This window comes from Pinus tabuliformis, chromosome 3_2 (assembly GCF_031772625.1).
Source record: "Pinus tabuliformis cultivar Carrire ecotype Pingquan chromosome 3_2, CPIR1, whole genome shotgun sequence".
Taxonomy (NCBI): Eukaryota; Viridiplantae; Streptophyta; class Pinopsida; order Pinales; family Pinaceae; genus Pinus; species Pinus tabuliformis.
Window position 1 is genome coordinate 1,061,702,191 of NC_142302.1, and position 25,145 is coordinate 1,061,727,335.

Genomic DNA, 25,145 nt, shown 5'->3' on the forward strand with positions numbered 1-25,145 from the left:
ATCCCCCATCATAAAAATGGGAGTGAAGTATTCTCCTAGATAGTCCAGTGAATTATTGACACAAAGAGGAAGGGTTGATTGAAAGGGAGGGACGAAAAGATGGAAAAAGTGATGAAGCAACCATTCTAAATTGATGAATATGATCAAAATATAGAAAATAAACAAACAAAAACTATAGAAAATGGTACCAATGCAGGCCTAGAATTGTAGATTGAAGAATTAAACATTCCCTCGGGATAAAGAAAAAGCAATGAATCCTAGGATTTCTCCCTCAAGAGAGGTAGTTGTCAATAAAACTCCCTTGGGAGGAATAAAGCGATATCACAATTCTGACAAGTCTGATTCTGATAAGGAGTTGTGCCACCATAAAATTTCTGGAAATAAAAAATTATGATCTACATTTAGTCCTTGTATAACCTTCTTGAGGAATACAGATTGAAGTTGAAAAGAAAAGACGAAAACAAAAAGTAGGATCAAGGATAATTTTCCTCATTATTAATTGACATTATTTCTTCAATGTAATTGATGTGTATCTTAAATTTGTATCAATATGTATCTTATGGATATTTATGAATCATTGGATGCTTTTAAAGAAATTCCTTTTATAAAATGGTCTATAAGGTCATTTATGAAGTGAGGGAAGCAAAATGAAATACATTCTCCCTAAAATCATTTCAGAAACCCATTGTGGAATTGTTAAAGGTCAACACATATATGATAGCATCACAAAATTTGTTATGAAACAACTCTCAGAAAGATAGAAAATATAGATTAACGACTTAAAAATCATCCTCTTCGCAGGGGAAACCTCCTTTACATTACACAAATGAACAATTCTTGGATGATACAAATGATAATACCTCCTTTTCATATATAGGAGTCTAAGTGGTCCTAATATAATCAGAGCCTACATAACAATAATATTGTAGGCGCACAACAATAATAATAGTAGGCTTCTCTAGGGCACAATAATAACAACATGGGGGTTACATGGGCACAACAATACCATAAGGGGGTTGCACTGATAACAATAAGGAGCTGCACTAGTAGTATAGGGACCTAACATGCCCCTATCCTTCAAAAAGTGTTGTCCTCAATTCTTGAGTAGTTCTAGATGCTTCTGTATAAAATTCTCATCCTCCCATGTGGAATGTTTAGCGAGTAAGTTCTTCCACTTGATGAGATACTCTAAAATTAATCGAATTTGTAGCTATTGGTTTCTTTTTTTCGTGACTACTTCAGGTTCAAATATGATTTTTCCTTCCTTGACAAGTTCCAACAATATTGTTTGACCTAGGAAATTGTCACCTATAACCCTCTTTAAGCATGAAACATCGAAAAATGGGGGCACTCAGGAAGATGCAGGAAGCTCCAATTTGTATGCCATAGTACCAAAATTTTGCAGCACTTTATAAGGACCATAGTACTTTGGTGATAATTTATTATCCTTCTTAGCTTGCTTGAGGGACATTTTTTATATGTTTGTAGTCGTAAAAATACCCAGTCGCCTACGTCAAAATTTATTTCACTGCGATGTTGATCTACCTATTGTTTTGTTCGATTATGCGCGAAAGTGAGGTTATCATTTTTCTTCTTGATATGTGCTTCTATCTTGAAAGTTTGAGGAGTGGTAATTCCTGCCAATGCATTACAAGGGTTGGTTCCTGATGTTTATCCTCTTCTTTTGACGTTTCTTGATCCTTTTCTTCCTCCTCTTCACATTCAATGTCAAATAATTTCTTCTCAATGCACTAATGACCTTTAGTGTATTTGCCATTACAACTGTAACGAAGGTCATTTTCTACTTATTCTTCCAATTGTTATGGTGTCAACCTTGTAGGTTGTGGAAGGCTAGGAGCAACAACACTTCCATCTTTATAAGTGTGAGTGGTATTATTTCTTGTTGCTTTATAATTATGAGTGGTAGGATTTCTTGTTGCCATAATTTTGATTTTAATTTTTCTTGCCAACCTAAATGCCTTCTACAATGAATCAGGTTCCCAAAGATGAACCTCATGTTGAATGTTATCCTTTAAACTCCCTATGAAGACATCAATCCTCTAATTCTCTAGAATATCATTTACCCTTATGTTCAATTTTTGGAAGTCCTTAATGTGCTATGTCGTTGAACCCTTTTGTTCGAGATTTATCAATTGGCTAAAGGAGGTGTTGTTCTTTGTATCCTCATAATGTGCTATCATTTCCTCCATGAAAATTGACCAGGTGACAAGTGGTTTATGAGAACAAAGCCCTTTATAACATAAAAATTGATTCGGTTCTAAATATAAATATGAAATACGTCCCTTTTGTAATAGTTCCACATCATGTATATCAAAATATTTCTCCATCTGTAGTACCGATGTTATGGAATCCTTGCCATCAAAGTTCCTCATATCAATCTTTGGAATATGGTGGGTCTTCAATCCAATGTTATATTCTATGAAATCATGATTAACATTTTTATTTTTTTTCTCATCATGGGTTTCCTCTACTAGCTTTTAGTCATTAGGAGGCCTTTCTTGTAGCAGCTTTGTCCTATCTTCCTTCAAACCTTCCATGTATATCTTCAAATATTCCATTCCTTTCTTCAAATCTGCTTCCTTACCATTGAGATTAGCTTCCATGGCACATATAAAACTATTTATCTTAGCTTCGATCACATTCTTCAAATCATCCACCCAATTTTTTCTTACTAGGTGTTTCTATTTTCTTGATTTGAGTCCTTCTTTTTCTTGCTTTTAGCAGCACGATCTTGAATATGTTGTATCTCTGAAATTTTAGATCTCCAAGGTCTAAAATTGTGATCTGCAGTGGCCCTCTGTGTCCTCTTTCTAATTCCACTAGTCTGATTGAAACTGGATTCTCCAAGAAAGAGTTATTCCTAATCTCCCAAGATGACCTGATTATACACTTTTCCAGTAGAGAAAACTTGTATGAAGTGCATTTTCACAAACAAAAACATAGTAAAAGACTGCATAATTTGGTTTTTGTTGTGTTGGAGGAAATTTTTCCTACCCAAGTGCCAAGTTAGCAACTTAACTTAGATAAGGAAGCCAAGAAAGTTCACTTTTAGAAGTATATTGGTTTGGAGAATTATATATCATGAGCTCGAGTGAATTTTCACAAATAGAAATCTTGTAGAAGGCTTCACAATTTGATTTTTTAACTAAACAAACATAGAGATAATCAGTCAATAATGGTTTTACAATTTCAAAGGAAAATATTTGGAACAAAACTTGGAGGTTAGCTAGGTGCTACTTTAGTAAGCTCTCAAAAAGACTTTGGACATGAAACCATGTGCCTACTAGATAAAGCAGACATAAGGGATGCTTAGGGAAAAGATCAAGAAGGATGTGAAGATAGTAATAGAGTTAAGCCAAGAGATTCAAACCAACTTATAGACCTAGTGGTTAGCTTTAAATCCTTTGCAGAGAAGAAACATAAACTTTAATTTAAAATTCTATCAAGTTGAGTGCAATGCTATCAAGTTCCACATTTGTTGCTGCAAGCTTTTCTTGAAGATTAAATGAGCATAACTTACAACTCCTGGTGGGAACTAGTTGTGAACATTAGTAGGAGGCCATTATGGTTTTAAATCACTAGTAATGCTAAAATCTAAATATATTAATCTTCGTTTGTTGTTGGAGAATCTTAAAAATAACAAGACAAACAGATAGGACTTTTCTGATATCGCTAAATATGAGATAGTTTCTAGGGTAATTAAATCCAAGATAAGGCATTTAATGATAAGGATATACACTATGAATAACTGGTTTTTGGGTTTGTGATCTTATAGACAAATTTTGTCAACAAATATTATACGTCTTTGAAGTGGAAGTGCATATTTCAACACTTGTATTGTACCTCTCCTGCTTAAGCATGAGTTTCTAGATAAGATGCCATGTGATTGTCTTCTTGAACCTCTGCTTTGGTATTTTATGTGAGTTCTTTCGAAAGGACTGGAGAATGGTGGAATTCATCCGTCACTGGTTGAAAGAGAAGTATGTATTGTCCTTCCAGTTACAAGTATTTGAGCCTGTAAGATATGGCAGCTTGAATTCTTGCTAAGGAAAAAGGTTTCCCTAGCAGTATCGACATTTTTCAACATTTTTCCAGCAAATGGCATTAGGTTGGATTTCACCTTTTGGACCTACACTAATAAATGGCATATCCATTTTAGTGCTACTGAATCCTTTCAGATTTAGTTGGCCTCATGTTGGAACTATAAACCAAAGATGGACACTATCCATTGAAATTAAAAAGGCAACAATTGATTAAACCAACTAAACCATCACCAAAATATAACTCAAATATTTAGGGGGGTAGTAGACCACTCTTCTCCAAGGGTTATATGATATGTTTAGATACTTGGGTCCTATAAGGCATATGTGTATTATTGTGTTTGGGATTACCCGTTTTGGAATCTTGGGTATTTATCTCTTTTACATTGAGATTGAATAATGTTAAATATGTGATTAATACCATTGAAATAACTTCATTAACTCGCTCCTTCTTTCAGGGGAGTAGTTAGTAATTGTTGGTTGTTAGTTAGGATTTAGTGTATAAACTTTTAAATGTGAACTATCCTTACTGATACTGAAATAAAACTCTTATAGTTCTTGCAATTTGGTGAATGTTTAACCGTTATATCTTCTTGATATAAATGAGTCATATGGATAACAAAGGTTAAGGACATTTTCTCAATCCGCGAACACTGATACAATAGCTTCCATCACTATCGTGTCTTGGTTTTCACGAGGTGAGTAGAGTACCAAAAAATACCATCGTGTCAAAGAAATATTCTAATAGGCATTCCACAATATAGAATTTCTTAATGGAAAGAGGACTTGGCACCATAGTTTAATTTGCCACCAAGAAAAAGCAAGACGAATTGTCTAACTATTTAACCTACAAATTTTAAATGAACCCTTGTTCTAGCCCAAAATGGTAAAATATGCTTCAATGTATTCTCGATTTCTTGAATCTCCAAAACAAATGTAGGTTCGAATAATGCAAATATACTATATGTTCCCATCTCATAATAACTCTCGAAGACACAATAATGTCAACAAAAGGTATATTTTCATATATTCAAGAAATATTCCACGAGAGAACGAATGAATAATTAGATTACTTGACAGGGAAAAAGGAGAAATATGAATTGTGTTTGAGCATTTTGAGGAGAGAAAGAGAATAAATGTAGACCTTCTTAATTGAATCGAGCATAGGGCCATCTGTAGGAGGCGGTCCCATGTCCCCTGCCCTTGAAAATATCCTTTGCAATCTCTCCATTACTGCTTCTACTTATGCTTCTTCTTATGCTACTAAAATGAACTTGCTGCCAAAATCTCTCTCTGCGCAAATTATATGGAAATGAAGGAAGGGACCACATGATGGAAAAATATGTGACCATGGAGAATATGAAGGGGAATTAAATTCAATTAAATAAAATATTTGAGTCATTTATTTTGTTTAATGGGAGGTATTTCTCATTATAAATAATTGTTAATTGTATGAAAATTGTTAGGTTTTTGTGTCACCAAATATTATTTTAGGGGATTTTGGTGGATTTATCAAAAGTGAATTAGGGTGATATCAAAACAAGTTTTGTGTGGTTAAAAAGTGTAGAGAAGTAGTAATGTTATGGTAATGATCAATCATCATTTCCAATTAATTGTTTGGTTTAATAAGGATAACTAATTTATGGAGATTTTTTATGGTGTTCAATAGAGGGAGTCAACACGTGAAAGGTAATACTTTGGCTCTCACATGTTTTAGAAAATTGATATCTCTTTGTCCAAAAACATTAGGGGTGGAAAAATAACATAGGTTCTAGAGTTATGTTTTTTCCAACTTAGTTATATCTTGAACCACAAATTGGTGTTGACCTCAAGGATATAATAGAAATTTGGTGGCTTGTTGGGTAGTCTTGTCATGAAATCAGAATGGTAGACATCAAAATAAGTTTTGTGGTCAAAAAGTATAGTGAAGTAGTAATTTCATAGGATTAATGATCATTTCTAGTGAAATGTTTGTTTTAGTAAGGATAACTAATCTATGGAGATTTTCCATGATGTTCAATAGAGGGAGTCAACATGGGAAAGGTGATAGTTTGGCTCCCACATGCTTTAGAAATTGATCTCTTTGTCCATAAACATTAGAGGTGGAAAAAAATCTTAGGCTCTAGAGCTAAGCTTGCTCCAAATTAGCTATATCTTGAACCAAAAATTGTTGTTGACCTCATGGATATGATAGAAATTTAGTGGCTTGTAGGGTAGTCTTGTCATGAAATAATTTTGTCAGTTATTATCTAGTCATATTTTTTAATCCTAGACTAAATTAGTGATCTAAGTTAGTCACTTTTATTTTAGTAACTTGTTATCTAGTCATATATTTTATCCCTAGAATGATTAGTCATTTCAATTATTAATTTTTAGTTCAGTCACTTAAAATTGCTCAAATTTAGTAGTAATTCACTTGAAATAATTGTGGTGAAATTTTTTAGTCACCTAGTCATTAATTGCATCATTTTCTACTAGTGTGTGGTAGTCATTTTAATTGTGTCACTTTAACAATCTAAACTTACAAGTGATAAGGGATTTAAACGTTGTTATGGATAGGTTGAAAGGTTGTACTTATTTAAACAATTCTTTATTGGATCAACAAATGATTAGAGCTATGGAGTTGATTAGAATCTTTAGGGCTATATTCTTTGATCACATTAATAGGGAATTAAATTCACAACGTTTGTCAAGTGTGCATGAACATAACATCCTTGTGAACCCTCAACTTTAACAACAACCTCACACTTTCAAAAATCATATAGCAATATTGATGGACAAATACAACAATGCCAACAACTAACAAAAACCCACATAATGAAGAGGAAACACTAATAAAAACATGTAGAATCCTCAATCCTTAGTTCTAAACATTAAGAAACCATGAAACATCCTCAAACCAACCAAGTAAAATATAGGTTATGGATTGTTAATTTGGTAATATGCATGAGAAGGGAAAAAATATTAGCAAATCATGGACTCCAACTTCACTCTCACCCTCCCACTTAGCACCAACCATGAAAATTGTTCCAAAGCATCTACAATGCTAACAAGTAAGAGAAAATTTGAACAATGAAAATAATAATATTTATAAATACCAAGTGAGATCCATCCAATTGTGAACCACAATGGTGATGATTTCAACATCAACAACAAAAAATCACAAAATAAGCAAGATCCAACCACTTATAGAGTGCAATTAGGAGCATTACAACATCATCCCACCAATGGAGAACCTCCAAAATGTTCATTTATAGGGAGACAGAGCTCAAGTATTTGGCGTCAATCTCGTTAAATTCAAAGTACATTTCAATACAAAGTTGAATTTGTGCATTTTCATTTTTTTCCAATTAATCATTCAAGGTCCTACATTCTCCCTCGACCTTTGTTTTGAATGGAAATGCCATTCATTCACCCTTGGTTTTGATGATGATGAAGGAGAATATGAAAACCAACCACTTATAACCACAATCATGAAATCAAATGCCAGCCAGATATCATCGACATATCATAATAAATCCTCGATCCTTGGGGCTTCGAACGACGACGATCGGGTCGAGAAACTCATATTTTTTCTAGATGAAGATGACAAAGATCCATAATGCTATAATGAAGAGTCTCTTCCAAGACGCAAGATACTAAGGCAAAGCCCCCTTATGAAAGATCATCAGATCCCCACTGCTAAATCCCACTATAAAAATTTAGGTCAAGGGATCGAAATCAACAAACCTGATCAATTCCGATGATATTGAATATTTTTCCATTGATGATGAGTTTTTCAGAGGTTAGTTGAAATTAACCCTCAAGCAAGAGACATTTTTTGTTTCAATGACTATCAAATTCTACCTTGACCTCTAATGTTATCATCACCAATGAAACCCATAAAGGAGCACATGAAGTGTAGAGAGATGAATTGAACACATGAAGCATGTGTTGTTCAAACTCTCATTTTTTTTAGCCATTTTGAGGCACTAAAAGACATTTTTAGGAAAAACGGACATACTAGAAAAGTCCCAATCCAATGTAATGGCTTTTTGTAGGCCTCCTCTTTGTGATGTTTGAAACAAGGTATTACGATAACCAAACAGAGATCATATGCTAAAGTTGTGACCCTAGGAAGTTTATGTACCAATTTACCCAAACAGAGCCCACGATTTTGGCGCTTTATCTCCTATGGTTAGGTTTTTTGATGTTTAGGGTTTTCCATTATTTCTCAATTATAAATAAGACTTTGAGCCTCATTATAACAAAGTTCAGAGGCATGTAGCTGCCACATCTCTTCTCAGAGATAAGCTACCATTGTATGAGCTATTTTATTTTCATTTATATATCTAAGCATATTTCAGCTCTTTATGTGTATATGTGTATATCTATATTTTTTTGTGTTCCTGCATAAGTCTAGATTAGTCCCAAATATCGTGGGTAGAAAGCATTTGTTCTCCTCACATGCTACATCTTAACAACATAGTCCATTATGTGCAAACGACTTTCAAGCTTTCATTTTATGCACTTTCGCATCCTGCAAAATATATCAATAATGAACTAATATTAAAATGCATCACAATTAAAATACCCCTCTGCACTTTACTCATTCTGAACAAATTCTACACATGCATTTTTTCTTTGCATAACATTAACACATGCACAACCATCTCCGCACAATAACTTCCGTACTCAATAATTCCCTCAATCCTTGACATTTGAAACTAATATTAATTCATGATGATACATTATAAAATACATTCCTAAATAACAATTTAAAAATAGATTTGCATATTTATTATCCTAGAAAGCTTTGCACAAAATTTTCACATAACATATGTACATGCACAACCACCTCCAAACATCTTCATCCACACAGTTACTTCCATACTAAATAATGCCTTTGGATTAGTCATTGACATTCAAAACTCTAGATGCAATACCTTCGAGCAACTAGCTTCACAGAACTCCTTCTCTAGTTACAAAAAAAGATCCTAAATAATAATTAACAAAGGAAAAGCCTAACCTGAAACTGTATCAATTCTCGCATCATTGAATAAAGCATTAACATTATATTGTCCTGCAACAACATTAATAGCTAGCTTTGCACAACCGCCTTTGTAAAACTACTTTTGTAGTAGCAAAAAACATTCCTAAGTAATAAGTAAAAAAGACAAAGCCTTCCACACATTTTTTTTACCCCACAACAATTTTTATTCGCATAGATTGAAAAAATAGTTATTTAGTACGCCCGCCTATAGAAAAGGCCCTGGTTCTCCAACAAATACTTCATTCTCCACATAGTAAATGTTCTTCATAACGAAACCAAACCAATTACCGCATCGTTCATCAATATCACAACACTCACTATGCAAAGGACCCTAGCTCTATCATACATACTTTTTCCTCCATACAAGGAAAATTATATTAATTAATTGTTATATGTTGTGAAATACATCCTTAAATAAGAATTAAAAAGGGGGATTTGTATATTTATTATCCTCACAAACTTTGCACAAAATCCTCTCCTAACATTTGCACAAGCACAACCACCTATGCACAAATTCATCTGCACAACTACTTCCACACTAAATAACACCCTTCGATACGTCATTGACATTCAAAATGCCACATACGATACATCTGAGGAGCAAGCTTCACACAGCTACTTTCTTAGTTGCAAAAAAACATTCCTAAAATAATAATTAAAAAAGATAAAGCCTTCCACACTTTCTTTTTAATGCACAATGCTTTTTCTTCACACCGATTGAAATCACAATTTATTTAGCAGCCCCATTTACACAAAAGAACCCGATTCTCCCCCACATACTCCGCCCTCCACATAGTAAACATTTTTCACAATGAACCCAACACTCATTATGCAAAGGACCTGAACTTTATCACACATACATTGTACTCCACACAAGGAAACATAATAGTATTGATTTCACATTTATTCAACCCCCCTACCCACACCCTATGCAAACAACCCGCAATTGCATGAATTGTTGCATCATTGAATAGAGCGTTAACATAACAGTGTCCTGCAACCGCATGAACAACTAGCTTCTCGTACAACTACTTAAGTAGTAGAAAAATACATTCCTAAATAATAACAAAGAAAGACAAAGTCTTCTGCATATTCGTTTAGCACACAGCATCTTTTCTTCACATGGATTGAAAACATAGTTTATTGAGCACTCTCATTTATGTAAAAGACCTTGAATCTCCTACACATACTCTATTCTCTACATAGTAAACTTTCCACACAACAAAATAATACTAATTACCACATCATTCATCAGTATCATAGCACTCAGTACGAAAAGGACCCCATCTCTCCCACACATACTCTATCCTCTGCATGAGGAAACATAATGATATTAATTCACGTCAAATTATAGAGGATTATTTTATCCACATCGAATAGTATCCTCTACAATTCATAAGGACATATAGATTAGTCTAAAGACTCTCCAAATTGCCGAGAAAACAGTGGAAATTTTAGCTTGATTTTTACTAAATCTGGTAAAACTTTTTGGGAAATTTGAGTTATAGCTATTAAGGTTCAATATTTTGGGTATCCAAGGGGGATTTTACGGTGCTGAATGCATTTCCACCATAAAAAAATGATCCAAACACTCCTATGATCAGATTTTTTGAAAAGAAAATCGTTAGATTCCTACAAAAAATATTTTTCAATTGAATTTGTGGCCTTGGTAGACAACACCCATGCCAACACATATTCAACTAGTGTCTACAACAAATGGACTTGAAAATAGGTCTCATTGCTTTGTAAAACCAAACTATATTTGATTTGTGAATAACCTAACAAAACTATTCCTCAAAAGTTGGCACACATTTACAACACAGTGCAAACCTTATTCCACACATATGCATTTAATTTTAAACTCTTTGATTTTTTCAAATGCGAAAATAATTTAATTATTGAAAGTTAAAACTCATAAAACTATCAATAATAGCCACAAAATAGAAAAGTTACTTTATATGATGAATCGACTTGACAATTTCTCCCCACTCTTGTAAAACTGAAACAAATTTGATTTACAATGACTTGACACACTCATTTGTCACAGTATTGTAGAGAAAAACTTACAGAGTATTGTAGAGTAAACCAAAGCTTACAAAATATTGTAGAGTATTATAGAGAAAATATTGATGAACTAAAAACTTGTATTATTGCCAAAAGTGAACAAGAAAATCAATTGATAAGCCTGCAATATTGTACAACATTTGCATCTCTATAATACTGCATTCGTCTAAGCTCACTTTTGTAGATAATAGTTTATGTAAGGCAAAAAAATCTCAAACAACACTCCAAGATCTTAAATGTAATTTGAAAAGAGAAAATGCTACACAACCCACTTTTTATTCTCTCACTACAAATAACAATTTTTTCCCTCAAGATAATCGCTATTTCAAATATTTGCAATATCTTCTCTCTAGAAATCACTCCCTACCACTATTTTTCATTTCAAACACGCTACAAAGATAAAACTGCCATCCAAATATTTGATCGTCTCGATGTCTGTCCTCTGTTTAATAGAAATTAGAGTTGTATATAAATACAAGTCATATCAAAATTGAATTCACTAACTAACACGTGCTGAAGCATTCAGAAAACTACATAAGCACGAAAACGACAAATCTAGAAAGATTATTTTCATACACTTTCAACATAATAGAAATGTGTATATTTGAAACCACAAAGCAAATGAATCTATGGCAAAAAACCTCTTACGAATAACCACATACAGATTCAACAACGTCGTTTTGTCAGTCATTGACATTTCAAACTAATATTAATAAATGTGGGTCCCAAATTTTTCGGTAGCAAGCATTTGTTCTCTGCACAACTACATCTAAACAACACAGACCATTATGTGCAAAAGGCTTTCAAGCTTTCATTATATGCATTTTTGCATCCCGCAAAATCTATTAATAATAAAACTAATATTAAAATGCATAACAATTAAAAGACCCCTCTTCACTTTCCTAATTCTGCACAAATTCTACACATGCATTTTTTCTCCACATAACCTTCACACATGCATAACCATCTCCGCACAACAAATTTCACACTCAATAATGCCCTCAGTCCTTGACATTTGAAATTGATATTAATTCATGATTATACAATATAAAATATGTTCCTAAATAATAATTAAAAAAGAGATTTGCATATTTATTATCGTAGCAAACTTTGAACAAAACATTCACAAAACATCTTCACATGCACAACCACCTCCACACAACTTCATCCATGCATATACTTCCACACTCAATAATGTGTTTTTATCAGTTCTTGACATTCGAAACTTTGCACACAATACCTCTAAGCAACTAGCTTCGCAGATCTACTTCTGTAGTTACAAAAAACACTCCTAAATAATAAAAAATGATAAAGCCTAACCTGCAACTGTATGAATTCTCACATAATTGAATAGAGAATTAACATAATAGTGTCCTACAACCGCATCAACAACTAGCTTCACACAACCACCTTCGTACAACTACTTTCATAGTAGTGAAGAGCTTTCCTAAATAATAACTAAAAAAGACAAAGCTTTCCACATATTCATTTTACCGCACAACCCTTTTCCTTCACACAGATTGAAAAAATAGTTATTTAGCACCCACTTCTACACAAAAGACCCTGGTTCTCCAACACATACTCCGTTCTCCACAGAGTAAATTTTCTGCACAATGAACCATACCAATTAGCGCATCATTCATTAGTATCACAACACTCACTTTGCAAAGGACCCCAACTCTACTGAACATACTTTTTCCTTCGCACAAGGAAACTAATATTATTTAATGATTATACATTACAAAATACGTCCATAAATAAGAATTAAAAAGGGGATTTGTATGTTTTTTATCATAGTAAACTTTGCACAAAATCTCGCTTAACATCCACACATGCACAACCACCTTAACGCAACCTCATCTGCACAACTACTTCCACACTCAATAACACCCTTTGATCAGTCATTGACATTTGAAACCCTGCACATGATACCTCCAAGTAGCTATCTTCACACAACCACCTTTGCACAACTACTTCGTTAGATGAAAAAACATTCCTAAATAATAATTAAAAAAGATAAAGCCTTCCACGCTTTCTTTTTAATGCACAACAATTTTTCTTCACGTGGATTGAAAAAACAGTTTATTTAGCACCCCCATTTCTGCAAAAGACCTTGTTTCTCTTGCATGTACTCCAGCCTCTGCACAATAAACATTCCATACAATGACCCCAACACTTACTATGCAAAGGACCCAAAATTTCCTACACATATGTTGTCCTCTACACAAGGAAACATAATAATATTAATTTCAACATTTGTTTGGCCCACCTTGGCCCCTTCTTCCCTTAGAGGCCTATGAAAACAACTTGCAACCACATCAATTCTCGCATCATTGAGAAGAGCGTTAACATAAGAGTGATAGTGTCAAGGCACACACCAACGCAATGGCCACTCACAAAATTACTTTTGTTGAGAGTTCTTTCGGTAAAAATCTCATTAGAAACAACTTAACGACCTTTTTCAAATGATCTAGTGTGGTTCATCTTGTACAAGATGAAGATGAACCACCCTAGATGGTTTGAAACGTGACGACAAATTGTTTCTAATGTGATTGTTACGGAAACAACTCTCAACAAAATTACTTTTATTTTAAGTTTAAATGAATTTCAAGCATTATAAAAAACGAAAAATAAAACATCATACATTAGTGGAATTAGGTATCATCAAAGCTTCCTCAACCAATAAAAAATTAGAAATAATATTTACCCAAAATTTGAAAATATTTTTAAATTAATAAAAAAATAGAAATATTAAGCATTTTCCCAAAACTATAGTCTCTTACAAAGTAAAGACCAATAAAATGTAAAGGTACTATTTTAAAATATTATTAGTTCAAAAGTCTTCTAACAAGACTCCTTTGTTTGTGGCACTCGAACTAGATTGTTGTAGAATGATAAAATATGTAACAGCTTTTGATTAAATAAAATTCCCTTGTTTTTTCTCGGGGAAAACTAATTACTAATTATTCTAGAAACAAAGAAAAATGTTAATAATTAGATTTGCTTTTTCGAAGTATTAATAATTTTAAAACTCTATGTATTAAAAAGATACGAGGATGTCAAAGCCCTCCTAATATAAACAATTTAAATAAATTTCTATCGCAATTAAGAAGAAAAGGGTCGGATAATGAAAGGCTTGATTTCAACGGCAGAAGATGACAATACACCCGATCAAGATGATCTAGGCTTTGGCGTTTAGAGGATCCCATTTCTATCACATGAAGAACCGATATGCGGGTAGGACGCCTTGCCGTATGGGGCAAGAAGCAGCCGTTAGGCATAAACAGATTGATTGGCGCATTGTAGCTATGTCAAATACAGCTAGGCGCAATCTTTTTCCTACTGGAATTTGGGAAGTTTTTGTTTTTGGTTTTCTATTTTATTTTATTTTTTATAATTTGCTTAATTAAAGATATTTATTCAAATCATAAATTTGACAGTGAAATTTTCACAATTAAAATATTTAAAAAATATTAAATATTAAATTATATAAACAATTAAAAAATTAATTTAAATAAAACCAATCAAAATTTAATTATAATTATTTTATCAAATATTCTCAAAATAATTTACTTAAAAAATATTATTTTATTCATGAAAACAACAACATTAGCGGGTCTCCATTGAACACCAATTTCTACACTAATAAATGCACAGGTCTACAATAGACTTAGAAACCCGAAGGCACACAATTTATTAGTCATCAATAATGCTTTGAATGCGAAAACACTACCCAACTGTACGGACGAGCGCACGCATCCAACGTGTCCATTCATTTTAAATATAGAACTCTGTAAATTCAAAGAACTTGCAGAGGCATATGGTTTGGACACCTACATAGGCGTAGAATGGATACTAATAAACGCAGTTAGTCTAAATTTCGAAACCATGTTTTTTTTTGCATTTTGAAATTTTTGATAATTAATGTTTAAAATTTTTTTAGAATGCTAAATTTATAGGTTAAAAAAACCAATTTAAACACTATAAATCAAAATAATACTGTGTGATTTTTAGGTTGCCACGGTAGCTTCAAAGAAAATTCGAAATAGCTATTTGTTTTGGTTAAGACTCACGGAAGTCTGCCTGCATGGTTATAATTGGCGAACTACACGCGTTATTTCTCAACGCTCAACGCCACTTTTGAAAACAAATGTAAAGACTTTCAGTTTCCAAAACGATATTAAACTCAACTTCCTTGACATTTTATTGTTCACAAATTATTTTAGAAATAACCATACACTTGCAGATTACATATAGCACTGCATGAAGATAAGGGCTTGTCTGCATCGACTCGGGTCACATGTGATGTGGATTCCAACACAACTCATGGTGAGAAGTTGACAGGGTATACAGGCTGTTTAGTATTAGGGTTGAATAGTCCAAAGTGTTTCTCTGTCTCGTCGCCTTGCTTCAAATTCTCGTTGAAAAGCGCGAAAACATATGTGTCGATGCTCATTCCTGGCCTCTTTGGTGTTCCTGCATTCGATAATACATGTTTAATAAGATTATTGTTATAGGTCTGAGCATTCTCAATGGTGGCCACATCCGCGCCAGCAGAAGGCCATCCACTTTCGGCAATGACGATCGGGATGTTGGGATACCCCGAGGCTTCCATGGCCCACAAAAGAGTATCAACCATGGCATCGAACAGGTTGCTGTAGCTGTGATCTTTGTCTGTCACCGGCGTAGCCGTGGGCTGAAAGAGAGCGTAGTCCAGATGAATGTTGCTTGGGTCGCCGATGTAGCTGAAATATGGATAGACATCCGCCATGAAGGGACCGCCGTTCTGTGACAGAAAATTGAGTATTTGGCTCATCGTGTCCTTCACAGCATCTACGAAGACTCCGTTAGACGGCAGGTTGCCGCTGCTAACATCCATCCTGTGGGTGGTAGAGACCTTGATGCTATTCTGCAGATTAGCGTTCTGGATCGCAGTTTGAATGTTGTTCATGGCCGGAACAAGATAGGGTACGTACCGAGCGTTGTTCGGGGTTATCAAAACTTCGTTTCCCACTGCAATGTATTTGACATTGGTGGCGGGATAGAAGGGCACAATGTTCTCGTTAACCCAACCGTTTGCGGACTCTTGGCTGGAAGATATGTTCTCCAGTTCGTCGTTAGCGACACCCACTATTACATCGATACCAGAATTCGCGAAAGCTTGCAGTACAACTTTGCTTTCCTGGTAAATTCTCGTTTTCCCAATGTTGTTGGACTTCATTAAAGTTACCACCTCGTCTGCAGATGGAAGTTTGTCTGCGTCCATACCATAGTCCACTCCTATTTTATCACCATCTGCACACCGAATTCAATTAAATCAGTTTAATAGAGCGACAACATTGAACTTAAATCTTTGAATAACAATCCTATTGTATGAAGCATGTATCAAAGTAGGAAGGAAAAGAATGCAATATCATGTTAATTTACCTGCGAGAATTAAACAACAGAAGATGGCCACACATCCAATGAGGAAGATCCTAGATTGGTCTTTAAAGGCTGCCATTTTTATCACAGGAAATGAGAGGATTGATAAATAGCATGCGAGGGCGTTGTATTTATAAGGAGCTCGATTGGTCTGCGCATGGATTGAAAATTCAAAATCGATAGGGCAAGAACGATGCCGTGCCGCATCGGACTAGCTCTGTGTCGTTTGCACTGATAATATTGTTCCCGTACGTCACGTTATATCCACAGTTGTACAATAAGGAGAGCAGGGGGCACATTTTTTCCTGACGTACGTTATATCCACAGTTGTACAATAAGGAGAGCAGGGGGCACATTTTTTCCTCTTGAAATGAAATGTCATCGGTCGTTTCTGCACATTTTTCTTCATCAATTTGTCGCAGCCCAAGAGTTGAACAGCCGCCATCGATTATAACAGCCAAAGTCTCGAAATACAGGACGTTGACGTCTAACTAGGGCATGACTTTTACACCATGGGAAGATTTCAATACGAAATTACATAATGAACTTGCTTCTATGTTCGTTCTATTTAATTATTAGGTGTATTATAATTTAATGTTCAATAACAATTATTCATTTAACTGGAACCTGGGACGCGGAAGGTGGGTAAAGAGTAGATAGGTGGTGGCCATGGTGATTGTGATAGTTTAATAATCTCCCTTGTCAGATTCGTTTTATTTAATTATTAGCACAACCATATTTATTAATATGGTTTATATATCTCTATAAGGTATATGATACCTTATAGAAGTATATATGTAATTACATATTCCAATGTATTTAATATATTTGAATAAGACATATATCAACCATATTAATAATTATTTAAAATTATTAATAATTATATAAATAACTATATAGAATTATTAATAATTATATAAATATTAACAACCACATTATTTATATATCACTGTATAAATATTATAATAGTAGAGTTGAGGCTTCTGTGATCCATAACAAATTTACGAGAGATTTTTCGGCGAAAATCACATGAAAGAAAATCTCTCGTAAAAATATTATAATAATTATATAGACTTATATTCTATATTAATTAATAATAAAAATAGCTCATAATAATATTATATTATTATATATTAATAATATAATCAATATTATTATAATATTATTAGGAGTTTATATTATTATTATAATATTTATATAATAATATATAGAAATAATTTGGTTGTTAATATTTGTATAGTTATTAATAATATTTGATTATAATATTATAATAAGAACAATAAAAATCAATTATTTATTTTTTATTATAATTAATAATTTTGCAAATAATAGCAACTATATTCTTATATAATTATATATTTATGATTATTATATTATTATTATTTTAATAATATAAACTCATATTATTATTATTATTATTATATAAAATATAATTATTATCATAATAATAATAATAATATAATCAATATTATTATAATATTATTAGGAGTTTATATTATTATTATTCTTAGGCTTTACTATTTTTAATATTTATTTTAGGGTTAGTATAAATAAGGTTAATTATTATCAGTATTTAGGATTATTAATAACCATATAAATAACTATATAGGATTATTAATAACTATATAAATAAGAATTAGATTATTTATACATATTACTGTATAAATATTATAATAATTATATAAACTCCTAATATATATTAATTAATAATAAGAATAGCTCATAATAATATTAGATTATCATTATATTATTGAAATAATATAATAGTAGGTGGGTGCGATCATACGAGCGTTAATACACCACATCCCATCAGAACTCCGCGGACACCTTTAGTTTAACCTCACTCACACCACTTTTTTCCCTTTCAGGGAAGACCTCCCGTGACTGCGATTGACCTAGCCCCTGCGCCGCCCCGTGCTGGCACTGCGATCGGCAGCTGCGGCTCTTGGCAGCCATGCCCAGTGAAGGGGAGGCGGATCCTCCCCCCCTCCCTCCAGAAGTTATAGAATTTCAAAAAATTATTGATGCATGCAACAAATGCCCACCATCTGCTCAACAACAGAAATTCGTTAAGAGAAAAGAATGCATTCCCTCGGTGGCCCTCCCTGAGGAAGAAACCTGCCGCTCAGCTCTGAAGCTAGTTGATAGAGGGCTCATAGGGCAGTTTACCGATCTCTGGCCTTCGCTCAAATCTGTAGAAAACTGGATCAAGAGAAACTGGACCCCTCTGATCAAGGAGGGAATTAAATCTTATTTTGTAGGCAAAGGTTTCTTTGTATTTGTCTTTGAATCAGCAGAAGATCGAAGTCTCATTTTCAGGAACGGGCCATACTTCATGGGGCCACAGGGACTATATTTAAACAAATGGTCTCCAGATTTCGACCCGACCCAAGATGTTCCTTCTGCGGTTCCAGTTTGGGTGCGGCTTCCCCATCTTCCCCTGCACTGCTGGAGTCAGAAATCTCTCCAAATCATCGGCAACTCCCTTGGCAAATACATTGATCAGGCCGCAAGGAAAGATCAATATTCCTGTGCTCGAATATGTGTGGAAGTAGATCTGGAAGAAGGCCTACCCGAAGCAATAAAACTTACTGTGGCAGGATGGTCACATATCCAAGAGCTGGATTACGAGCAGATCCCCTTCAAATGCAGACACTGCCACGACTATGGCCACTTTGCAAAAAATTGCAAGAAAAAAACGGAAGATCAGAGCCACCCCCACAAAGGAGATCAATGGACTACAATTCAGAAAACGGGTCATGCAAAAGCAACAGGGAAATTAGCCACAAAAGGGAATGATCAAGGAAAAGCCAGCAAAGAAATTGAAACACAACAGCAACCGAATGAGATCCCAAGCACTGAAGAAGCCTCTCCATCAGAACCCCAGAAACGGATATGAACAATCCAGCACAAGTCGAAGATCCACAGACAAATAAAGAGCGAGGCGGAGATGCATCGCCCGACTCTCCTCAGGACAACCCCTCCAGGCTTTCGTATGCAGATATAATAAAGAAGAAAAAATTGCCAGATCCTCCAGACTCCTCAGATGAAGAGACCTATGAGAGACCCTCAAAGAAAGCAGGCAGGAAGACCCACAAAGCAGCCAGGGAGGAGGAGGCAGAGCGACTCAAAATGCAAGGAAGCCAGTCCACAATAGAGATGACTATAGGACGAAATACTAGAGGAAGATCCACCAAGGGAGGAATCCCAAATCCCTCGCCAGGTAAATAATGCGTATAGTCTCTTGGAACTGTAGAGGCCTGGGGACCCAACCAAAAATTGAAGTCGTCAAAGATCTGATGAAAATAGAACCCTTAGACATCCTCTTGCTCCAAGAGACCAAAATCGATGGGCAAGCTCTCAAGGATATCGGCAAATCTAAATGGAAGAAGAACGACGGCATAGCAGTCAGCTCAAGGGGAACCTCGGGGGGCATTGCAACTCTCTGGTCGGAAGATCAGTTTCACCTGTCAAACTCCCATGAGACCCAGCACTGGATCTTCACGGAGCTCAAGCATTTAGAAAGTAAGTTAACTATAGCTTTATTCAATTTATATGTTCCAGTAAATTATGTAGAAAAAAGAGACTGTTGGAATACTCTTTCGGCCTTCTTAGACCAACACTCCCTAAACAACATTGTCCTGGGAGGAGATCTCAACTTAGTCATGAAGCCAAAAGAAAAAAGGGGGGGAAACAGCAGCAGAGATCAGTTGCTCCCATTGGTAGAGGAAATAATCCAGTAGAGGGATCTACTTGATTTTGCCCCAGTGAGAGGCAAATATACTTGGACCAACAACAGATCTGGGTCTGACCACATCGCTGCCCGGCTGGACAGATTTCTAATTCAAAGTTCCCTGCTGATGGAAAAGATTCTCATATCAACAAAAATTCTCCCCAAGCTCTCCTCGGACCACAAGCCAATCCAACTCCTTTTGGCTCCTGAAGAAGATCTTGGCCCCATTCCCTTCAAATTCAGTCCTCTTTGGATTGAAAAAGCAGGGTTCAAGGACACGATCCAATCAACTTGGGATATCCCCATCAACGGATCCCCAAGTTTTGTTTGGGAGCAAAAATTAAAAGCCACCAAAAAAGCTCTAAAAGAGTGGCTAAGGAAAATCCATAACCCCACCAGCCAGCAGAGAAAACTCGATGTTCAGCAGCTAGAAACCTTGCAAATTGATATGGAAGGGCTCAACATTACCCCGGAAATTTTAAATAAAGAAGCGGCCTTCCAAAGAAACATCCACCAATCCTGCAGAAGGGAAGAAGAGCACTGGAGACTTAAATCTCGCAGCCTCTGGCTAAAGGAAGGAGACCGAAATACTGCCTTTTTCCACCGACAATACAAAGCCCGCCTATCTCGGAATCATATCACTGAGATTAAAAATGACGAAGGGCAGATCTATAATAAATTCGACCAAATAAAAATTGCAGCTGAAAACCATTTCAAAAATCTATATGGCACAAGGCATGAAGGAAGCAAAGAAGACATTGAGGATCTTCTCTCTCATATTCCCCACCTCATCACCCATGAAGACAATCAGGCTTTACTGAAACCAGTTTCTGAAGAAGAAATCATCAAGGTTATTTGGGCAATGGAACCAGATAAGGCCCCTGGGCCAGATGGTTTCACAATACATTTCTTCAAAGTCTGCTGGGACATCATCAAAATAGACTTGCTGAAAATGATACAAGGTTTCTTTGGGAAAGCCAAGATTGGGGGAGGCACCAACTCCACCTTTCTCGCTCTGATTCCAAAAGAGGCCAACCCGGAAACATTCAGTAGGTTTAGGCCCATCTCCCTATGCAATGCCTCCTATAAAATACTGTCCAAGATTCTGGCAAACAGAATTAAACCCCTTCTGGACAAGCTGATATCCAATGCCCAAGGGGGGTTTGTCAAAGGCAGACATATCTTGGACAATATCATCCAAGTGCAGGAAGCCATCCATTCCAGCAAACAGAGGAAAGAGAAGGGGATGTTGATCAAGCTTGATATGGCTAACGCATTCGATAGAGTCAACCATTCCTTTCTTCTCAAAGTCCTACAATCCTTTGGCTTTCCTCCTCAGTTCATCAATCTTATCAAAGCTTGCATCTCATGCCCCTGGATCGCCCCCATGGTTAATGGACGCCCAACATCCTTCTTTCAAGCTCAGCGCGGATTAAGGCAAGGCTGTCCACTCTCACCTTTCTTGTACATTCTCATGGCAGATACTCTTAGCAGGAAGCTGGCTGCGGAAATGAACACAGGAGAACTCCCAGGAATCCGAATCGCAAATGATCTAAACCCAATAAATCATGCCTTATTTGCAGATGACTCCATTCTTCTAGGAGGAGCCTCCACTAGAATCGCAGCCAATTTTAATGCTGTTTTAAAATGTTACTGTAGAGCTTCAGGAGCCGTTATAAATAACAGAAAGAGCTCGATCTTCGAATGGAATGTGAGCCAACATAATCTCAATAATATAGCCCAGATCCTTGGATTTGAGTGCTTCGCACAATGGGACAGCATCAAATATCTCGGCTTACCCCTTACAACCGGAGTCAATAACAGATCTTTGTGGCATGGCATCATAAGCAAAATTAAAGACAAGATCACGTCCTGGGAGGTTATTGGCTAACCAAGGGAGGAAAAATTATCCTTCTTAAATCCGTCTTATCTGCTCTTCCCATTTATCAAGCCTCCTTTCTTCTGGCCCCGAAACACATTACGGATCAGATCTCCTGTCTTCTACGAGACTTTCTCTGGAAAGGAGGCAGAGGCAATCACAATAAAATTCATCTGGCAAACTGGGAACTAGTCAAGCGGCCAACTCTCGATGGTGGGCTCCAGATCAGAGATCCTGCTCTCTCTAATCTGCTACTTGGATGCAAGCTTCTGTGGAAAATATACTCAGATCCTTCACATCAGGTCAGTGAAATGTTCATCTCAAAATATGCGCAGGGGATCTCCCTCAGGCATCTGTCAGCAAATAATACTTCAGCAGGCACTCTCACCTGGAATCTCTGCAGGAAAAGCATAAGCAGTTTCAGTAAACATCTATACCGCATCCCGGGCAATGGGGAGAAGACCCTTCTCTGGAAAGACCGCATCATGAACAGCCCTCCTCTCAACTCCCATGCAGAAATCCGGGACATCAGAAACTGGCTTCACGATGCAGGAATAAGAAAGTTGAATGATATCTCTGAGTGGGACAGCAAAGGAAATTGGATCGAATGGGCGATCCCTCCAGTGCCAGCGCAGTTTCAACACCAAACTGAAATTCTCAAATCACTGCTCTTAAATGCAGCGCCGATACACCGCAATATCGCTGACAGATGGGGGTGGGGTGAAACTGGGTTTTATACGCCATCCTTGGGTTACTCTGCCCTGCAGATCAAAAAAGACAGGCTGAGAACGCCATCGTTCTAGAAACAGGTATGGAGTGCCAAGGGACTTCCCAAAGTCAATTTCTTCTTTTGGACCCTCATTCAGAATAAACAGCTCACTGGGGACAACTTGGCAAAACGAAACTTTGTTGGGCCACATAGATGTGCATTGTGCAGGAACTCAGGAGAAACAACCTCCCACCTGTTCATTGACTGTGTTTTTGCCAAAGAAGTATGGACATTAACCCTTCTTGGTCTGCCCGTCCCCCCGCCCCATCACAGCTCCATTGCTGTTCTCTTTTCTGAATGGATTCATCACTATCCTCATCCCATTCCAAATAAATCCTTGTGGATTCACATATGGCTTTCCATTCCTAAATTTGTAAGCTGGGAAATTTGGCTGGCCCGGAATGATTTAATTTTCAATAATTCCCCTCGCTCTCCTGCTAAATCCGCCTCAATTGCTAAAGCCCTCCTCATAGAATCAGTCCTCCAGCACTCCCATTTCTCTGACTCCTCCCTTCTCCCCTCTGAAAAGGCTTTGGCTGAACCTCCACAGCCCTCACCCCTCTTGCAAAGCCCTCTCCCTTCCCCCTCCCCTCCCCTCTCCTTCATGGAAAATCAGAGAATCTGAAGCAGCTTTCCAGAACTGGTGGAAGAAGCAAAACACAACTTCAATATTCTTTGACGGAGCCTCCAAAGGAAATCCGGGGGCTGCGGGAGCTGGTGGAGTCATATACTTTGCAGACAATCTCAGTAAGGTCCATTTCTGCTGGGGGCTTGGCATTTCCACAAACAATCAGGCAAAGCTTCTCGCCCTCACAAAAGCCTGCCAAATAGTGCGGGATAAAGGCATCAAAGACTGGCAAGCATTCGGAGACTCTGAAATCCTCATTAGGAAGATCAATTCAGATGACCAGTTCAGCAATGCAATCCTCAATAAGTCTCTGAATAGGCTGAAGCTAATCCTGCAAGACTTCACCTCCTACAAAATTTATCACATCCTCAGAAGTCTGAATAAGGAGGCAGATGAAATGGCAAACAAAGGTTGCCTATTAGAACCGGGAACTCTAAACTACAATGGTAACAACGCTAAGTCACATAGCATAACTTAGCTAAAGGGCAGTTCAGAATAAGAAGCAGAAAGCAAGGATCATACCACACTGAACAAGCATGAGAGGAACAAGACTGATATCTTCGGCACATCATCTGATACAGGGCTTAGCAAGAGGTGTACAGGTAAAATTTGGGGAACTTACTCCTTAGCAAATATATTCTCACAGGGAAGTAGCAGCTGGAAAAAGATGGAGGCTTGGAATTTTCTACATAAAATCAGATCTATCAATAGCCGGATCATGGTTAATGCAAATGATAGAACTTTACTGATAGAAAGAGGTTCATTCCTGTTTGTAGACTCTGCGGAGCATGGGCAGTACACCCCCGAGAGGGTTTCCCATCATATACTATAACCCTGTCTGCCAAGTATGTTGCCATTATATAATCATGCTCAACAACAAAAGCTGTCTTCTCGGCATGAAGAATAAATTGCTGTATGACCTTCGCTGCCACAATACGTTGTACAGAATCTAAGTACGCAATTGGTTCATCAATGAGATAAATATCTGCAGGCTGCACAAAGATGTGAAGTCTTTGTCAAATTGCAGTTACCGGTCGTAGAAAATTCCAAGGCATATGCATCTCACCTAAATAATCAGTTGGTCTTTGTCATGTTACTGCACTCAGAAAAGGAACGGTTGGAGGACTATACAAACGAATATTGCTGGACAGGGCTCTGCCGACGCCATTGGGCTCGTTTGGAGGGTTCCAGCCTACAGTGGACAGCAAACCAATACGTGCCAAGAATAAATCCTCGGCAATCCTTGTTCCTATGACGGAAATGTGCAGAGTCCTGAGAGGTGTCGTTTCTCAGGCTTGCGGTTCCAGACAAAGCCACGAAAATCCTTGTCCCCAAGCCGGAAAATGCGCAGAGGAGAGGTGTCAGTCTACAAGCTTGCAGAACCCCCTAAGGCGGGAAAACAGAAAGGAATGCTATGTAAAACTGGGGCGTTTAGACCTTGGTCAAACCAGATTTTTCTAATAAAAGATATCCGTTACTGTTAAAAAAAAAAAGAAATAATATAATAGTATAAAATTATAAAAATAATAATAATAACAATTATATTGTATAATAA

At 36.3% G+C, this 25,145-nt stretch overlaps 2 protein-coding genes across 2 annotated transcripts; one reads left to right on the forward strand and one right to left on the reverse strand.

Moving 5' to 3' along the window:
• Positions 1-15,337: 15,337 nt before the first annotated feature.
• LOC149184265 (glucan endo-1,3-beta-glucosidase-like) lies at positions 15,338-16,728 on the reverse strand. Its single transcript, XM_089418874.1, has 2 exons — positions 16,585-16,728; positions 15,338-16,452 (listed from the first exon to the last, which is right to left on the reverse strand). Exons 1-2 carry the CDS (start codon positions 16,658-16,660, stop codon positions 15,482-15,484), a joined length of 1,047 nt encoding a protein of 348 aa, XP_089275000.1. The 5' UTR covers positions 16,661-16,728; the 3' UTR covers positions 15,338-15,481.
• A 2,748-nt stretch (positions 16,729-19,476) lies between these two features.
• LOC149184266 (uncharacterized) lies at positions 19,477-25,051 on the forward strand. Its single transcript, XM_089415289.1, has 6 exons — positions 19,477-19,804; positions 19,918-20,106; positions 20,350-22,193; positions 22,304-22,989; positions 23,513-24,049; positions 24,697-25,051. Exons 1-6 carry the CDS (start codon positions 19,477-19,479, stop codon positions 25,049-25,051), a joined length of 3,939 nt encoding a protein of 1,312 aa, XP_089271415.1.
• Positions 25,052-25,145: the final 94 nt, after the last annotated feature.

Bases quoted from the DNA above. Each gene is read 5' to 3' on its own strand.
- LOC149184265 (XM_089418874.1), bottom strand. From the start codon at position 16,660: ATGGCAGCCTTTAAAGACCAATCTAGGATCTTCCTCATTGGATGTGTG. The intron at 16,453-16,584 runs GTAAATTAACAT...TTCGGTGTGCAG, and splicing joins CTGTTGTTTAATTCTCGCAG to ATGGTGATAAAATAGGAGTG.
- LOC149184266 (XM_089415289.1), top strand. From the start codon at position 19,477: ATGAACAATCCAGCACAAGTCGAAGATCCACAGACAAATAAAGAGCGA. The intron at 19,805-19,917 runs GTAAATAATGCG...TCTTGCTCCAAG, and splicing joins AATCCCAAATCCCTCGCCAG to AGACCAAAATCGATGGGCAA. The intron at 24,050-24,696 runs GTCACATAGCAT...TACTGCACTCAG, and splicing joins TACAATGGTAACAACGCTAA to AAAAGGAACGGTTGGAGGAC.